Raw genomic sequence first — 19,447 nt, 5'->3', positions numbered from 1 at the left:
CACACACACACACACACACACACACACATAGACTCCACATACTTCTTGCCTATTGGTTAGCAGACATGTGTAGTTGCCATTCCTAGGAGGTAGGGATGTCCAGTGCCTATTTGTACTTATTTATAACTACATGCAAAATGACTGTTTCCCAGGACATTCCTTGAAAGACTCCAACTTTCAGAAAAAAAACCAGCTTGCTCCTTATGTCCTTGACTATTTCCTTATTAAATAAATGAGAACTGGATTTCATCACCATTCAAGAAATCAAAATCTCTTTGTTTGGTGTCATATTAAATTTCAGATTTTTCATTTTAGTCATTTTTTGACCATCAAAATATCTTGGAGTTTACAGGCAGAATGAGAAATAGGAATATGTATGTTTAATGCTTTTCTACCATGATGGATAAAATAGGAATGACATCCACCCCCGAACTCATACCTCACATGCATGTAGACATATTTTGTGCCATCCATCTCCCATCCTGTAGCTGTAATTGGCACACAACTACTATTAACATCCCTTCACTGCCACTGTTAGGTCCTTTTCCAGTCATTCCAGTCATTAGCTGTCCTGACCAAACATTAAAAAAAAAATCAGCTAAGCACAGAAGAGAAGTATGTCTGGTTAGTGGGAGAAGCTATAACTAAAAACTCTGCTCTTTTTGTGATGACCATGCAGTATTTCTTCTTCCTTTCTATCACTTTACAATGAAAAATTGCCCCAGTGCTCAAGATGTCTGGAGTCTTTTTCCAGGTCTAGGTAAAAGGAAAAGGAATGTCCCATAGAAAGTTGTTAGGATAGAATTTGGTAAAAGAATCTTGGAAATAGTGTACCTGACCACAGGAGATTTCACTAGCCATAGAGTTCTTTGGACAAAATACATTGTCCACAAGACTTGTACTCTGCTTATTCAGCTCATATGAGCAAGCTCAACTCACTTCACCAGGGTGAGGTAACAGAAGTGGAGAACTTCATAGTTGGCTTCTAGAAAATAATGATTAAAGTTCTCATGAATGAGTATATTACCAATTAAAAGATGAGTTGACAAATGAAGGAGCAGTGAAAGATTTTTTTGAAGAAGCGAAGAATTGAAATTCTGAAAAGGCAAAAGAAAGAACCACTGCATCACAGGGGCTAAGTCAGAGGACAGATAATATGAAACAAAGCTGTATCTGAGAGTCACCTATATTAGGGCAGGTGTCAGATATTTATTTTGGTGGACAGATAAGAGCAAAAGGCCTAGAAACAGTGTGTTAGCAAAGTAAGAAGAAATGGTCCAAATAGACAAGAATAAGGAGCTCCAAAGGTTGCTTTAAATATTTCTCAAAAGAGAAAGCCTTCAAAGAAGCATGCAATACAAAAAAAATTACCAATATTTATTATTAGAGAAGATAGAAAAACAGACAAATCAGTGGAGGAATTCAAACAGACAAACTGAAGCTTATCAACCAGAGCCCAATCCTTGCCTTCTCTCCCGCCACTCAAGTAGAAAAGGAGAATGGAGAAAGAGAAAGCAGGTACTGAGCTGCAGTTAAGAAGAGAGACGAGAAAAAATACATTTGGAAAAAGAGGCTAAGGGTCAAAAAAGGACACATTTGGAAAAATATCTGAAAATGAGAAGGAACAGAATTTCTAGAAACATTTTTTGAAGTCTGGCAAGGCTAATTAAGCTGTTGATCTAAGAATTTGCAAATTGAGAGGTGCAATTATTTTCCAAATGATTTGTGACACTTATTAATTAGAATATATATATTTGGGAATATTGAAATCTGAGCCAAACTCAATTGGCTTTATAAATATCTTAGGGAAAGAAAAGAGAAAGAAAGAAGAGGAGAGAGAAAGAGAGACAGAGAGAGATGGGAAAGAAAAAAGGGAGAGAGAGAGAGAAAAAAAGAATAAAAGAAAAATATAGTAATTCTGAGGATGGGAATAAGTTAATGGTAGGCATTATATGTGTGCACATATATACATGTGTATACACATATATGTAAATATGATTTGGAATACATAAGGATTGTGAACTTCCACTTAGGATAGCATAAAATCAAAATATACCATACAATTTTTCATCTTACTCACAAATTTTCCTGAAGACATTTCACTAGATCAGTACTTTTTCTGAGAAAGTTTTAAGGATGTTTGTTCTTTTATTACAGTCCCTAATTCTCTTACCTGGAGTATTATCAAAATGCCACATATCTGGAAGATGCAACTATTATTATAAAAATATCTCTGCCTTCTCTTAAGTGACAAAATTTATAGCATTAGGAGATGACATTTCAAGAGATTTTAGAGGTCAATGTAAAGACTCTCCCCCATTCTTAATTGAACAAACATGCATAAATCTAGGGTTTCAGGTAAAGAGCAGATGGGAATCTATAGGAAACTGTCTTCACAGTGTATGAAAACCATGTTTGTTGTGTGGTGAAGCAGAAGGGAACTTTGAAGTTCAGTCAATAGATTGAGCTAGTGAATCTATTCCTCTCAGGCTCTTCCTAGGAACGGCAGCCCAGAGTCATGCCAAGGCCACTGGTGCAACACAAACACAGTCCAGTGACAAGTTCAATCCATACCATGGAAGAGGGTTAAACTTGACTGTTTTTGTCACACCAGAGATATTCTCAATAAATGGCACTGGGAATGATAAGGTTTAGATGGGCCTAAAATGTGCCAGACTTGATACCCACCACTGTACCTTTAAAGCACAACCACAGATACTGGTAAAAATGGAACAGAATTACCTCAATATTTCTTTCACTCATTCTGAATGAATTAATTCTGATGACTGACATTCTCTTTGTCATCACTTGGAATAATAACTACAACAGCTTATGATTGAGGTAAGGAACTGGAGTCAAATGACTTAGGTTGAAAAACAAGTTCTACAGAAATCTAGGTAATTTGGGGAAAGACTTTTAAAATCTTAGTTTATTCATCAGTTAATCTCCTGCATAAATCAATGGGGGTTTGCAAATACTTATGTGAATAACAAACATTTACAAGCCCAGTTTTCCAATATTATACTTTGGTGTTTCAAATATTAGCCATCTTCAGAAGACAGAGTTAAGCTCATAAGTATTTAACTTCTTTTTTTTTTTTTTTTGAGACGGAGTTTCGCTCTTGTTACCCAGGCTGGAGTGCAATGGCGCAATCTCGGCTCACCGCAACCTCCACCTCCTGGGTTCAGGCAATTCTCCTGCCTTAGCCTCCTGAGTAGCTGGGATTACAGGCACACACCACCATGCCCAGCTAATTTTTTGTATTTTTAGTAGAGACGGGGTTTCACCATGTTGACCAGGTTGGTCTCGATCTCTCGACCTTGTGATCCACCCGCCTCGGCCTCCCAAAGTGCTGGGATTACAGGCTTGAGCCACCGCGCCCGGCCTAAGTATTTAACTTCTTAATCACAACCTTACTTGAAGTGTCAGGCTGTCATCACAAATTAGAAAAATAATCTTACCCTGTGGAGTGATGTGTTCATCGATAATGATATTTCAGTACATCAGTTGGACAATTAATGTGATGTTTTTATATTTTCAAAATCTCATACAGCTTTTTTACAGTCCTAGAATACATCTAAACCTAGTGCTGTTTATACAACTAGTTAAAATTAGAAAAAAATACCCATAAACAATTATAGATAAGTAATTTGTTTATAATTACATAATCTTTTAAAATGAAGTTCTGATTTAAGTGTCCTGGACTTATCAATGTGAATATTTTCTACAGGATTAAGAGTAGAATGGAAGATAATCATCTATTCTAAAATATTTTTATAAACATTTTATAAAGATTTATAAAGGTTTTATAAGGCTAAAACCTGTCTACCATGTGACCAAGTAAGCATATGCCAAAAAAACGTTACTCGTATTATATAACACGACTTCCTTTTTGATGTTTTGGATAATGCCTGTAATATTTAGTTTACCCATGGGCTAGGACACACCCACACACATACACACGGAAATAAACATCAAAAGGGGTTTATAACTTAAAAAAGTAGTTTACTATACATCAATAAATAATGGTGATATCTTTTGTGGAACTTATTCTCAGGGATTTCCAGAAACTATTCATCTGTGTCCTAAGTTGCTAAAGCAAGTGTGTGCACAGGTGTTCAGAACACCTCATCCCTATTACAGAATCTGCTTTTGACACATTTAAAAGGCTAAGAGTAGTTTCACATAATTTTTATTTAATGTCCTAATGTAACTGCCATATAAAAAATAAGTGAGCAACCCTTAAATCATTTATTTGCAGCATAGTATAATATAAGCAGGCTGAATTTGTAAATAACATTATTGACTGATTTGGAATATACTTGATAAAGGTTTGTATACCTTTATGTTAACTACTCTCAAGAATGCTAATAGGTCACCTTCTTAAAAATTGATTCCGTCTATCTCAACAGAGCAAAGCTTCCTTAAACTGGCTTTAGAATTTAAGAATTTGGCAGGAATGTTTATTGATAGCAATACACAGTATGTAGTATATATATTTTTTAAGATTTGCAGGGGAACTGTAGAGAGTAAAAGGAAAAATAAAATCAATACTTATAATCATCTGGATAACTATATGATTGCAACATAATTTCCCCTATTGAGAATAATAAAGGTTGGAGAAATCCTCTCTGTCTCTTCTGGCCATTCCCAAATTCCCATTTCAATTATAGAATTCCAGTAGCTCTTTCTTACTTGAAAAGTAACAACATACAGGTCAATGGACATATATATAAGGAAGATAAAATCCTTTTAAGTGTATTTTCATCTTCAACACTGGAAATGAAAATGAGGATGTTTCTTGTTTAGTTAGGCTTTTCACCAAAATCTGAGCTTACTAGATTTAGCTTCATAAATCATAACATAGACAAGGGAACAAAAAACCTTAATTTTTTCTGAGTGTTAACAGATGAACTACATTGTGGTTTTTCAGCCGGAAAGAAGGCAGGGTGTGTGCACAGCAGATACTGAAGTAGAATCTATTAAGTAGATATTTTTGCATGGGCATAAAGTCTCTAAATTGCCTTTATCATCTTCAAAACATTGCTTCCACAATTATCTTTGCTATCCGTTTTTTCTGCCACTCAATTTCTCTTTCCTCACCAGAGAGAGAAAAATATGCTGGGTAAAGATCAGTAGAAAAGTCTGTTCATATTACTTGTTGGAAGGATATTTAATTTCATTTGAAGAGTTTTATGGGACGGGTTGAATTTCATGTATCAACATGCAATTCAAAATAATTATAATGGTACTGAGGCAGTTTGAGTAGCACATGGGGCTAGCCACCTACATGGCAATTGGTTTTTGGGGAGTATCTAAACAGATCTCATAAAGTTCTGTGTTTCAACTAATAATATAGGAAAATGTCTTTTCCCTTTTGAAAAACAAAAAGGGAAGAGACATTGCTTCTTCCACACAAAAAGAATTAAGATGAAAAAAAAAAAAAAACACTCTGAGGAAGTCAACATAGATCTATGCCAGAAAATCTCATTTCTTTCCTTCTTAGAGAAAGATGTAAAGCTGAGCCCACATAACTGACTATCTGGTATAATCAAGACTTCCACTTTGGACTGGCTGTATGTAAAAGAGGCTTTCTCTAGAGAGAATTTTCCAGAAGTACACACTGACACAATCATAGAGCAGTAGAAGTGGACTAACTTACAGGTTTCTCTTTGAGGGTGGACTTTGATGGTACCAGATATTGGAAGTGGTCCTGAATATGCAACGTTTTTCTTTCAATGTTTGTTTCATTTTACTTTCCTAAAAAAGATAACTTAATGTGGATACGGCTAGGATGCAGTGGCTAAAATATTTGTGTTCTCTAGAAAAAAGAAAGCCATCCAATGTGATCATGGGTGTGGTTTTTCAGATGAAGCCAGATGGCAAATTCAATTGAAGGTAACGTATCACCATTACAAAAATATCAATCCTGGCTAGCAGAAGCCTGGGTTGATCAATGATTCAAGCTAAAGCCCAGTTAATATTTCCTTTGGACTGTGTATTGTTATCATATTCCATTTGGAATAGGAATGCCTGTAGGGAAATGCTTGGCTTTTCATCAGTAACTGGGTTGTTCAGGCCACTCTTGAAAGGTTCTCTCTGAGCCACTAATAATAGCAGGAATGAGGTAAGATGTTAACTGATTTCCTGGATGAAACCTAGAACTATACCCAGAGTCCATTTTAATACCATGTTTTGGGGGGTAATGGGAGTGGAAATATTTGGTCACCATTGTAGGACTGAGTTGGGCATATTTCAAAGATAGTAAATGCTCACTGATTCTTATACAAAAAGATAAGATGCAGGTGTGTGTGTGCACACCCACACACAACACACAGAACCTGAGCTTATGTTAATGTGCCCCCAGTTGACAGGCTAGTCAGTCAAGCCATTATCAGTTAAGCAACTTTGCAGGCCACCTGGATTTTCCATTTTGACCATGAGGTCAAAAAAAGCAATGGGAAAATAGGTAGCCTCTTTCTGACAGTCAGCTATGGTGTTCCTGCATGTCCTCCTTCCTTAGTATGTACTGTATCTATGCTAAAATCTGATCCCAAAGAGATTTTGATGGTGATTTATAGAGTCAGCGTAAGTGTGAAGAAGAGAAAGGGCATATATGTGATGGCAGTATTATTAACCCTCACAAGTACTAATCAAGCTTCCTCTCTCATCTGTGTCTAGTACAAAGCATTAGATAGATGTGATTTTCTACAGACACTTTATAATGTGCAAATGTCTTGAAGATAACAATAATCTTATCAGAAGATAGTCAAGCCTTTTTAGGAGTAAGGCAATGGCCTGCAAGAATAATAAACTAGCCATGTAGCATTAAAGAATGCACAACATCCCCTACCCATACTCAACAAATTCCAATTTAATATTTTAAAAACAAGCAGAATTAAATTTAACATGCAAATTATAGGAAAAATAACATATTAAATGATAATTTATTGAGTGAAAAAGTTTTCTGTTCATTCCATCATACAATAGATTGTGCTAAGAATCATTTTGGAAGAATGTGCAGCATTCAGAAGTTGTATCTCATCATGCAGTCACTCAGCAGCATTTTATCTAAAAATACGTGCACAGATCCAGACAAATACAAACTATTTCAGCCATGATCTATGTTGATTTTCCACACATTGTACAGTGAAAGCTCTTCAGCTTGGAACAACTTGTCAAGGCAGACTGCATGCACATTTATATTAGTTATTTGCTTGAAAAGACAAGTTAGAATATGAAAATATATAAGCAGCATTCATGTAATACAGAATTCCTGAGAATAGTGTGTGCTATAAATCTTTGAGAAATAATTTGTATTCATATAAAAACCATGATATAAAACATTTCTCCCAACTAAAACAGAGTGATCTAAAACTAACACATTGCAAGGGGCTGTCAGTATTTTCTGTGAACAATGATGAAGGCATAGCTAGATTCTATTGCACTGTTTCACAAAGTAAATATTTAAGACAATTTTTCTTTTTCTATTTTTCACATCTGTTTCAAAAGTATCAGAAGGTATTTTACAAATCAGTGTATTACAATTTTTAAATGAAAATATCTTTCTGTTTTCATATTTTGTTTTCTAGTTGATCAATATGGTTTTAAACCCTAATGGGACTATGTAAAAACATGGAAAGGAAATACTTCTCAAGGACACAGGTATCATTATTTTTTATGCTACTATTAGACAAATGTTGCTGTCTTTTGGCCTTAATTTAGAAAAGATGTTGGTTCATGTTATCATTAGGTAGAGAGAGTATTTATACTCAGGCATGTGTGTACATTTACTTAACAAAGAAAAAAGAAATGCAGATGCTACAAAAATGGAGGAGTGTAAAATTCCTTTGTACTTAGTGGAATTAGTTGCTATGATTGCTATAAATAAGCAGGAAGAAGCATGAAAACCTCTCTGGAATCTGAATGGAAGAGTCTCACATAACAAGGGCATGTGAGGGAAGTTCAGAGTCGGAGGCCCTTCCTTTTGCTCAGAATTAGAGGGCAAGGAGGAAAGTGAATATGCTTGAGAAAAACAATTAAACAACTATCATCTATCCACTTTTCTTCTGGAGAGAAAGAAGGAAAAGCTAACAAAACATTTTCAGTGTTACTATTTAGAAAATAGTATCCTAGTAAGAGAAATATAATCTTACTAGAGAAACACTAGCATATATACGTAGTAGCTTTATTCCCATTGTGTTTGATCTGGTCTTTTAAATTTTAGAAATAATGGTGCTTTGCTTGATTGGAGAAAAAATAATAATCATAGTAACCATAAATATGTGTGTGTGCATATGTGTGATTTCCTTGTTTGGCAAGGAAACGTCTTAATTTCTACCATAGATTCCCCTACCTCAGCTCTTCTCTTTTTTCTTTTCTGACCTCCATAGCTTATGCCTCCTCTGAACCTTCTTGCGTGCCCCATCACTGCTGCCTCATCTGTCTGTGGGACAGACATACTCATATAGAGCTGACACTGAAATAGAAATTCCACAACAAAGCAAAATTATATCTTTTACAATGAATTTGACTTTGTTTCTACAGAGTTTTCAAAAATAAACCAGATCAAACTATCAAAGAAATAATAACATAAAACTACCTTCAGTGATGAAAAAAGAAACTAAAACCCAAATAAGCGTTTTTTTCTAACAAATAATGTAGATTTATATTCATGCATTATTTTCGTTAGTTCATGAGTAAGAGTGCACATTGTTGAAAAAGCATAAGTGTTGCAGAGCATCTGGCCTCAGTTTTTCTGAATAAACATATTACAATTGCAAAAACTGATGTCAGAGCTGCATAAACCACAACGGATACTACATACTGTCAAGGTGCAAAGGGACAAGGAAAACCAATGTATTTACAGCATTTCAAGTTAATATTTTGTGAGAGCTGTAATAAAGCATAGAGGAAAAAATGAAATATACTATAAAATGGCCTTCCACAGTAAAGTATGAATTAGTTGTGTTCTAAACTATATAAGAATAGCCATTCATATTTTATAAGTATGTGGCTTTACTGGCATTTAGTACAAAAACTGCAGTGCAACTGGCTCTGCCAGGGATAAAACAGACTTGAAGTAGCCAATGCAATGGAATATTATTTCAACGTATGCTCTTCTTTTTGGAATCTTAGATTTTTGGTTTGATTACTAAAGGTGATGTGCAACTCTTCAACTGCATAGTCAATGTAAAGCAGCATAAATCCCCTATAGCACAGATCCATAATCTCAGCAAGAGACAAGGGCAATTCCTACCAACCTGTAAACTGAAGGGATGTGGCATTCTGGCAGCCAAGGCAAGAATTTGTTTAAGTCATTTCTTACAAGTATCTGAACTCAACCATACTTTCCAAAGTCAGATTAATTTGTGAGTGAAGACAGCATGATACTTTAAGCCATGCCTGGCTTGTGAACATTTATATGGAAATCTGTCTTTCAAAACCTCACCACCCTCTTTCCCATTACTCTGCAGTTGATGGAAGGCAGAGAGGTCTCCAAACATACAACTCGCTGAGACTGGTTCTGAGAATTACATCCTTGCTTTCTGCAACATCAATGTAATCCTTTTTAAGGTCCCTACAGGCCTGGATATTTCAAATCCCAGAGAGGGCTGTGATACATTTCCAAGTAATATATTATACATGTGGTTTGCCAAGTATGCCTTCCTCCCAGATTGCATCTAGCATTCAAAGTTGCCATCATTTCTTCCCATTAAAGCTATCACCCTACTGGGTAACAGGTGTCAACTAAGGCCATTCATGGTGAACGGGCTGACCACTTTTTCTCCGTTGCTGTTGCAAGTGTTCCAGCTCAGCCTCATACATCATTTCTTGAACTAAGTACTTCTCCCGTCGTATTCGTTCATGTAGGCCCTTTGGTACATCTGGAATCAGGTACGCGATGAATGACTTAATCCCAAAAACAAGGTGCTGCAAATTTAAATGTGAAAAGTACAGTTTTCAAAGATTCTGAAATGCTAATCATAAAACGGTACGATGAACAATGTTGCATTTGCCTTGAGTCAAGCATAAGAACTTAGTATGTATCATGTAGAATATTAATATTTTCAAAATTATATTGAAAACACTACTGTTGCTTTCTTCACGTTACGACAAAACAAGGAATTACTTCCTCTTTTTGCTGCAATATGTTGTTATCACTTTATATCTACTGAGCAAATCTTAAATTCACACCTATAAAATCTTTACATATTATGAAATACTATTATGACATGAATTGTTATACATGGATGAGAAAGATCATTTCCAGGGAAAACCCATGTCCAATAGATCATAACAGATTTCATGCAAACCACAGAGAATGCAGTCTGCCTGTTATGCTACCATTAAACTCAAACTCGGAAAATGCATTATTCATGTCTATTAAGTTCATATATCATTATAAGTGCTTTAAATATTATACCCTTATTACATAATTATTCTATGATTAAAAAAATATTACTTTTATTTTATTATTACTTCTTTGAGACAGCATCTCATTCTTATGCCCAGGCTGGCGTGTAGTGGCATATACACAGCTCACTACAGCCTCCATCTCCTGGGTTTAAGCAATCCTCCTGCCTCAGACTCCCAAGTAACTGGAAGCACAGCTGCCTGCCACTACACCTGGATAGATAATTTAAAAAAAAGAATTTTGTAGATACAGGATCTTGCCACATTGCGTGAACTGAACTTGGACTCCTGGGCTTAAGAGATCCTGCCACTTCGGCTTCCTAAAATGCTGGGATTACAGGTGGGAGCACCTGGCATACATTTTGAAAAATGAATTGACAAGAGTATTGCATTTTTAAAAAACCAGAAATAAAACTCAAAGGCAGTATTTCTGTGGTTAAAAGTATACATGTTGAATGAGGCTGCTTGAGTTTGAATCTTACACTTACTATTTGTTTACCCTCAGTTGTTTATTCTCTGTCTTACCCCTAAAATGGTGATAATAATAGTACCTCTTAAAGGTTGTCATAAGTACACACACACACACAAATATGTGTGTGTGTGTGTGTGTGTATACTTATGACTTATATACACAATATGTGTGTGTGTGTGTGTGTGTGTGTATGTGTGTGTGTGTGTGTGTATGGCTCAATGATTGCTTGGTATAGTGTAAGCCCTGCTTAAATAATACCTCCTGTTATTATAAATGCATCCTGTTTTTCCTGTGAAAAAGAGATCTTTCAATTTCTCAGAAAGAAAAAAGAATGATACTAATAGAGTTAGCAAAATCTGGGGAAAATAACACATTCGTAATGGATTCTTAGTAGATAATAGTCTATGTGGAAAAGAAGAATTCAATGTACTTTAGCTAGGATAAATTATATGTGTCCCAAGAAATTTTACTGCAGAGTAGATCATAGTAAGGCAGGTCATGTTTTTCCATATAAAAGCAGATGATCAGAAGTTTCTTTTTTGATAAAATTATTTGATATTCACAGAAATATCCAGAAATGTGCCTCAATGGTATAGGAATAAAATTTAAACATTTGCTATAATTAAATTAGTAAGGAGGGATATGCTTCAAGTCCCTGAGGAAAAATAATTTCATATAATTTTTTTTTTTGAGATGGAGTTTCACTCTTGTTTCCCAGGCTAGAGCGCAATGGCATCATCTTGGTTTACCACAACCACAACCTCCGCCTGTATGTTCAAGCAATTCTCCTGCCTCTGCCTCTGGAGTAGGTGGGATTATAGGCATGCAACACCATGTCCAGCTAATCTTTTAGTAGAGACAGGGTTTTTCCGTGTTGGTCAGGCTGGTCTCAAACTCTTGACCTCAGGTGATCTGCCTGCTTTGGCCTCCCAAAGTGCTGGGATTACAGGTGTAAGCCACCATGCCCGGCCAATTTAGTATAAGTTTAGTAGCACTGATAATTAGAACTTAATGCAGAATTATTTTATAAGAAAGAAGTTTATTCAACTCATTCCAAATGGCACTCTAAGGGGAAATATTCAATGCAACAAAAGATATTGTCTCTTCAGTAAATGGTGCTGGGAAAATTGGATATCTATGTGTGAAAGAATGAAATGAGACCCCTATCTCTTACCATATTTAAAAATCAAATCAAAATGGATTAAAGACAAGTGTTAAACCTGAAACTATGAAACCACTAGAAGAAAAACACTGGGGAAATGCTTTAGGACATAGACCTGGGCAGAGATTTTTTTGGGTAAGACCTCAGAACCATGGACAACAAAAATAGACAAATGGGATCACATCAATCTAAAAAGCTCCTGCATGGCAAAGAAAATTCAGAGTGAATAGACAACTGATAGAATGGGAAAAATGTTTCCAAATTATCCACCTGACAAAGGATTAATAAATTTGATGAAATATCATACATAAGACAGAAAAAATGTCCTAAGCGTGGATCAATCTCATGGCTAGCTCTCTCTATATCTAAAACAGTAAAAAAGGGTAAGGGACAAAATAAGTTTCATTAAACAACACCATTGAAGTAATTTAGAAAAAAAAACACTCAAAATAATACTATATATATATATTTTTTTTGTAAATAAACACATACACAAGTAAACCCGTGGAAGAATTTATGCTGGCAAAAGGAGTGGATGCTTTTGGAATGAGTGGGTAATGGAATGAGCAATACTGAAAGAACAACAAAACAGTAGTGAGGAAATTACATGGATCCATGATGACAATTTGCTTTGAATCCAGACATTTTATTAACTTTGTTCATTTGAGTTCCAAAATAAGATTGGGGGGAAAAGTGTAAATAAAAACACAGTAAAAGTTTTTTAAATCACTGGATTGGAAATATGCTATAACTCTTACGTCAGACACTCTCATTTCATCAGGAGACATACATATAGGCTCAAAGTCATTAAATTATAGAATTTCAGTCTTGGATGATACCCTTAGGGGTAAGCATTTCATTTTAATGATGAAGGATATTTCACTACAAAATTTGAAGTACTTTTTGGAGATCAGTTGAGAGGTATATTACCTTTAAAAATATTTGTTTCAAAAGCCTTAGACATGGTTACTTTTTCTCTGAATAAATTGGTGCGGCCATATAAAACAGATTCATTTAAAGTTTTTTTTTATTGACCTTAGTGGTTACCTCAGAGAGTAAATACTCAATACATCCTAGTGCTAAATTATTTAATGTATTGAAATAACTATATTCTAAACAAGTCAATAATACAATAGCTTCTGCCAAATTTCTTCACAGGATTACAATCTGATACTATTGTATAGATCTGATTCAAAGTCTCTGTATTTTTAAATATTCTCAAGCACAATTTATTGAATCATCCAGTGTCCCTTACAAAAATATACGTGATAAACTATAATTAGAATTGATTGTTCAGTTTTTTCCACCCCAATGAATCAATATGTGTTATTTTATTAAGATGATAAAAATCATCCTTCCCTTTTTAAACTTGGTTACTATAAGGCTCAAAACCAGAAGGCTCAAAAATTTTCAACTCAACAGTGCAGTAGCTTTTCTTTTTAACCTGGATTTCCTGGTATTTAAATTAATATACATTCTTACAGTATTCAGCTCTTGCTTTTCTGTACTTGTTATAATGCTTTCATTGTATTTAAGCCTTTTATGGGATCTACTTAAGTATTTTTATGGAAGTCAACGAGAAACTGATTTCAAAGAGACAATTGATAAATCATTTAGAAAAGCATTTATCTAGAGTAATTTTCATCTCAGCTTGTGACTTACCTCAAACACAATAATGAAGGCCAATCTAGCAGCAAGGATATGCCAGTATTGTAAAGTAAACTCATAGGGTTTGGAACTCCAAGGGGGGCCTCTGTAGTCTCGGTACCTGAAATCCAAAAAACAAACAGAATGAGAAATAGAGATTAAAGAGTGGAAGCCTGAATTTTCTTGATTTGCCAAAATGACAAAATAAGAGTTTAAATGTGCTCATTAACATGCAGAGGGAAGTAGGTGAAATGGTGAAAGCAAGCAGGAAAGATAACTATTACAAGTACCTGCAATAACCAGATTTTCCCATACCAAGTTCACTCAGGTCAAAGAAGGATAGGCTATTGTTGACATATCCCTTTAAGCAACTGGGAGAAAAAAAAAATCATGTGACTCAAGAGATTCACACATTTCTAGTCTAATTATTTTATTACAAATGCCAGAATTTTATAAATGTAATTATTTTTTCCATTCTAATGATAAACTTTTAGCAATTCAGCTCTTTTATTCCATTCCCCAACTCTCATAATTGTACCTTCATGAGACAGATTCCTGCCATGCCAATTTCTTCCAGTAATTCGTATCTTCCTTTTCAACTGGTTTATGTTCATTAAGTAGTTATTACACACTCGACATTTTGCTAATTACTTTCTATGCATTAAAACACTATAAAATATGTTTTATAAATATGCATTCACACTACTATTCAATTATAATTAAGTAGTTAGCTAATAAACATTGCCTTTTTTTTTTTTTTTGAGGCAGAGTCTTGCTCTGTTGCCCAGGCTAGAGTGCAGTGGTATGGTCCCAGCTCACTGCAATCTCCACCTCCTGGGTTCAAGCAGTTCTCCTGCCTCAGCCTCCCGAGTATCTGGAATTACAGGTGCCTGCCACCATGCTCAGCTAATTTTTTGTATTTTTAGTAGAGACCGGGTTTCACCATGGTGGCCAGGCTGGTTTCCAACTCCTGACCTTGTGATCCATCCGCCTCAGCCTCCCAAAGCACTGGGATTACAGGCATGAGATGAGCCATCGCGCCAGGCCAACATTGCTTATTTTTTACTTACTCAACATATATATTCATTCAAGATCTATGATTCATTGGAAAAATTCTTAATGCTTGGTACTTAATAGTGAACAAAATAGGCAAAAACCTCTATCCTTGGGTAGCTTACATTCTAGCAGGGTAGGAGAAGAAAGACATAAGCACACAGTAAACCTAATAAGTAAATTGTACAGAATATTAAAATGCAATAAGTGCTACAGAAATAAAAATGAGGTAATTCTTCCAATAAGTCAGCATTCCTATGGTAACAAAAATCAAGTTTTTAAAGACATTGAAGATGTATGGAAATAAGAACTAGATGAACAAATGTTCCAGAGAGAGAAAAGTCCTTTCTAGAGAAATTGGCAATAACCAATTCTTTTTCTTTCCTGGAGGCATTCATTTGTCAAATCTGGGGGGAATACTAAGAATTAGGCTCAGCAAGGCAAAGGGGCTGTAACAAGGGCAACAGAAACCAATGAGTTTTGCCAATTGCACAGGGCTGGGGTGACAGATTGGAAGGTACAGAAGCCCCAAACGCCTGGATGCTTTTCTCATGGGATATTTGCTAAGTTTTTGGGCTGCCTGAAAAGATGGGGGTGGGAGTGAACTTGGTTTCCAAAAGGCAGAATGAAATCTTCCAGAGTGTCATAGCACTTAAGAGAAAAAGGCTTTCTGCAAGTCCTGCTGCAGGAGGGAGGAGGCCTGCCACTAACACAGAGCCTCTCAAAGTTTTGAGGCAGTGGGGACAGAATGAAGAAAGATAAGTTTAAATCTTCCATAGACCACAAATGAATCTCAAGACCAAGTGGAGCTAATTCTCGCAATGCAAGTTTTTTTTTTCCATCATACAAAAATTGCTCAGTGGAACTGACTACATTAACAGAACAAAAAGAAAATCTTAAGAACATATAAATAAATAAACATTTTATAAAACTGCAGATATAATAAACTATTCAACAAACCAAAAATCTGGTAGGATCTTAATCTGATGAAGAATATCTACATAAATACATATAGCTAATGTCATATTTTACAGTGAAATGCTAAATATGTTGAACACTTCCTCCTGAAGTCAGGGAGAAGACAAACATTTCTCTTCTCACTATTTCTATTCAACTTTGTCTACACAAGTAGAAGAAAAAGATAAAACTGGAATTAACATAAAGAAACAATGTATAAATATGACTTTATTCACACATGGCATAATTATGTATACAGGAAATGCAAAATAGTCTAAAAACTATTTGAACTAATGAGTGAATTTAGCAAAGTCACTAGATAGATACAAGGTCAATATAGAAAAAGTAACTTTCTATATACTAGCAGCAAATGAAAGAAAATAAAATTTAAACAAATACTATTTATAGTGACATTACAAATACCAAATATCTGGGCATAAATCTAAAAATGCCATATAGGACCTCTACACTGGAATCTAAAAACAAATCACATGTCTCAGACAATTCAATAAACAAATAAATTGAGTCAGCATATTTAAGGACTGGTTAAAATGTCAATTCTTTCAGATTTTTAAAAAATGGTAACTGATAAATTGAATCTGAAGTTTATATGTAAATGTAAAGAATCTATATTAACAAAGTCAATGTTGAAGAAGAAAATTTACAGATTACAGCACATAACACTGACTTACTGTAAAGCTACAGTAATTAAGACACTGATCTTCATACAAGGAAAGGCAATAGACCAATGGAAAGAAGAGATAGTTCAAAAACTGATCCACGAACATACATTCACCTGATTTACGACAAAAATGGTACTGCAATCCTGTGGTGAAATAATTGTGTCTTCAACTAATGGTGCGGGGAAAAATTGGATGTTCGTAAAGAAAGCAATGTAAACCTTTGACTACCTCACAACATAACAGATTAAGCTAAGGGAAATTGGGCTGAGGGGGTTAAAATTTCACGTAGAGTCCTTAGGGTAGACTTTGTTAAGAAGATAACAAAAGAAAAGGTTAGGAGTTGAGAGAGGCAGCCATAAGGGTATCTGGGGATGGTCAGTTTCAAGCAGAAAAAGCAGAGTCCTTGCCATGGACCAGGGACTTTGAGAGAGTAGCAGTGGTGGAAACAACGGGAGGGAGAGAAATAGTGTTGGAAAATGAGTTCAGAGAAAAATCTCACTTTGTATGAACTTAAGGAGGACCTTGGCTGTTAGTTAGAGTGAGGTAAGAAGACACTACTGTTTTTGGACCACATGAATTACATGAATGAACTTAAATTTTAAGAATCAAGGATCCAGGTGAGAGATGATAGCATCTTGAGCTAGGTGGTGGCAGTGGAAGTGGTATAAAAAGGGGACGTTTATAAAGCAGGGTCAACATGTTTTCCAGTGGATTGTGTGGGATGTGAAAAAAAAGTATTTAAGACTGATTCCAAGGATGTGGTGTGAGCTATCATAATTATGAAATTGCTATTAAATGAGATGGGGAAGGCTGAAGGTTAAGCAGGATTGGATGAAATTTGGAGTTTAAATTTGGGCATGGCAAGTTTTAGATGTTTATTAGACATGTAAGAGGAGATGCCAAGTAGACAGTGGAATATTCGAGTTTAGAATTCTGGTATGAGAGTAGATCAGTCCATGAAATTGAATTAGAGGACCAAGAAAATAAATAGAAATACAGAAGATAATATGTCCACAGACTGAGCCCATGGGGAACTCCAAAACTAAAACGGAGAGATGTGGAGAACTAGCAAACATCATTGGACAGGTGTGGCTGGTAGCAGGAAAACCAAAATTATGTGGCTTTCTGAAAGTTAAGTGAATAATATATATTAAAAAGGGAATGATCAATTGTCAAACGCTGCTTAGAGGCCGAATTATGTGAGAACTGGGAGTTGACAAGTGAGTTTGACAATGTGAAAGTCATGACATCTCAGGGGTGCCATGGAGCATATGTGTTATTAAAAAGAGTGTAAAAGGGAAGAGGAGGAGGGGAATTGGAGAACACAGGAACAGAAAATTCTTTGGATGTAGTTTTTGTTACAAATGGGAGCAAAGACATAAGGATGTAACTGGAAGGCAGCTGAGGCAAGGGAGAACTTTTATCTATTGACTAGAAGAATACAAGCATGTTAATGTGAAAAAGCAAATAGAGGTAAAACACATAATGTATGAGAAAAAGGGGTGAATTACTAGAATAATGGTCTCAGAGAAAGAGGAAGAGATTTAGGGCACAAGTAGAGGAATTTTGCCTTTAATACAGGAGCACAGATGGTTCTATTTCTAGGAACTTGGAGAAGGCAGGCTATCTGGGACACATACTGTAGGTAGGAAGATGTGGTATTAGACATCTGTGGAAGTTCTTTTCTAATTGATTCAATTTTTTTTAAGTACGAAGCAACATCAGTTCAGTGAGCATAAAAAAGAAGGTGCAGAAAGCCTGAGGAGCAAGGAGAAGGCATGATAAACTTCTCTAAAAAAGCAGACGGGCAAATGGACTAAAAACATAAAATACGTTTATCAGGTCCACACAAAGTATGTGATACCAATTTAAATGAAACTAGTCAGTGTGGTTGTTTATGTTCCATCATTCACACACAGCTGCATGAGTACAGTGCAGAGTAGACAAAGAGTTCGGCAAACCAGGGATGTGATTCTGCAATTCCATAACAAAGTGAATGGTGGCAGAGACCTGCATATCCAAGGAAGTGGTTACAGTGATTGGGCAACTGATGTGTAAGATGTTTAAATTTAAAAACATCTGACTGAACTTCTTACTCAAATTTTTTATGTTGGCCAAATTATGGTAAGTATTACAATCACTACTAATATTGTTTGGTGCCACTGCCTTTAGTTATGCAAAACTACCAGAAACTTTATTCACCAATATTTTTGGATCCCTAGGGCAAATGTAAATATATTAAAAGGGAAAATGATATCTTAATTTCATTATAAAAATTCTATTGACTTCATGGATCCCTGAAGGAGATCTGCAGACCACATGTTAAGAAGGACTGCCCTCAGACAAATAGTTGTTGGAACCTAGATTCAAATACACACCTATTTGATTCTAAATCTTGAATTCTTAATTACAGAGCTATGCTGGCTTCACTCCACTAGTTGTCCATCTAAGACTCAATAATTTGTCATTTCACCTACTCTCTTCCCAATATCCTTCTCTCCCACTGTCATCTTGTCCTTCTGCTACTTTGCTTCAAAAATTTCCAATCTGAATCAGTCTGTGCCAATTTAGCTGCTAAGCATACATGGAAAATAATCAAACAGGGTGTTTCTCTGAATGCGTGGTTTCAATGTAACATAAGCCCTTCACGTCTTTGCTTGAAATTAGTCTACATTCCTAACCATTGAATATGGAGATGAGATCGGGTGCTAGCTACATGAAAGGCAGGTTCTGGAATGTAGAGTACCTGTCAATCTCATTTTCGCCTGCCACTAGGTGGCAATGAAGACACTGGCAAATACATAATGCTTCTATGGACGAGGGCTCCTTAACAATCCTATATATTTTAAAACCTTAACATCTGCTTCTAGATTATCTTGAATTAAGAAAAAACAGGGTCTTTTAAACTACGAATACAAAATCCCACTTATATTGAAATAGTGCTTTATAGTTCATAAGATCTTATCTCAGACACCATTTTTTAATCCTAAGGGCTATGAACACTTTTTATCATGACAAACTAAGTCCAGATTAATGATGTGCCTTTTACTAAAAGGC

The 19,447-nt window shown here is 35.4% G+C and overlaps 1 protein-coding gene across 3 annotated transcripts in view; it reads right to left on the bottom strand.

Moving 5' to 3' along the window:
* Nucleotides 1-7,404: 7,404 nt before the first annotated feature.
* Nucleotides 7,405-19,447, bottom strand: part of ANO3 (anoctamin 3) — a 434,237-nt gene continuing 422,194 nt past the window's right edge. For all 3 annotated transcript variants that reach the window (XM_039471298.2, XM_074401252.1, XM_003919928.4), the window contains 3 exons: nucleotides 13,988-14,068; nucleotides 13,713-13,818; nucleotides 7,405-9,933 (listed from right to left, as the gene is read on the bottom strand). In XM_039471298.2, the coding sequence (XP_039327232.1) occupies nucleotides 9,751-9,933; nucleotides 13,713-13,818; nucleotides 13,988-14,068 (370 nt within the window). In that variant the 3' untranslated portion in view covers nucleotides 7,405-9,750. The remainder of the gene's footprint in view (nucleotides 9,934-13,712; nucleotides 13,819-13,987; nucleotides 14,069-19,447) is intronic.

This window comes from Saimiri boliviensis, chromosome 6 (genome assembly GCF_048565385.1).
Source record: "Saimiri boliviensis isolate mSaiBol1 chromosome 6, mSaiBol1.pri, whole genome shotgun sequence".
NCBI lineage: Eukaryota > Metazoa > Chordata > Mammalia > Primates > Cebidae > Saimiri > Saimiri boliviensis.
This window is presented reverse-complemented; position numbering and strand designations above follow the sequence as displayed.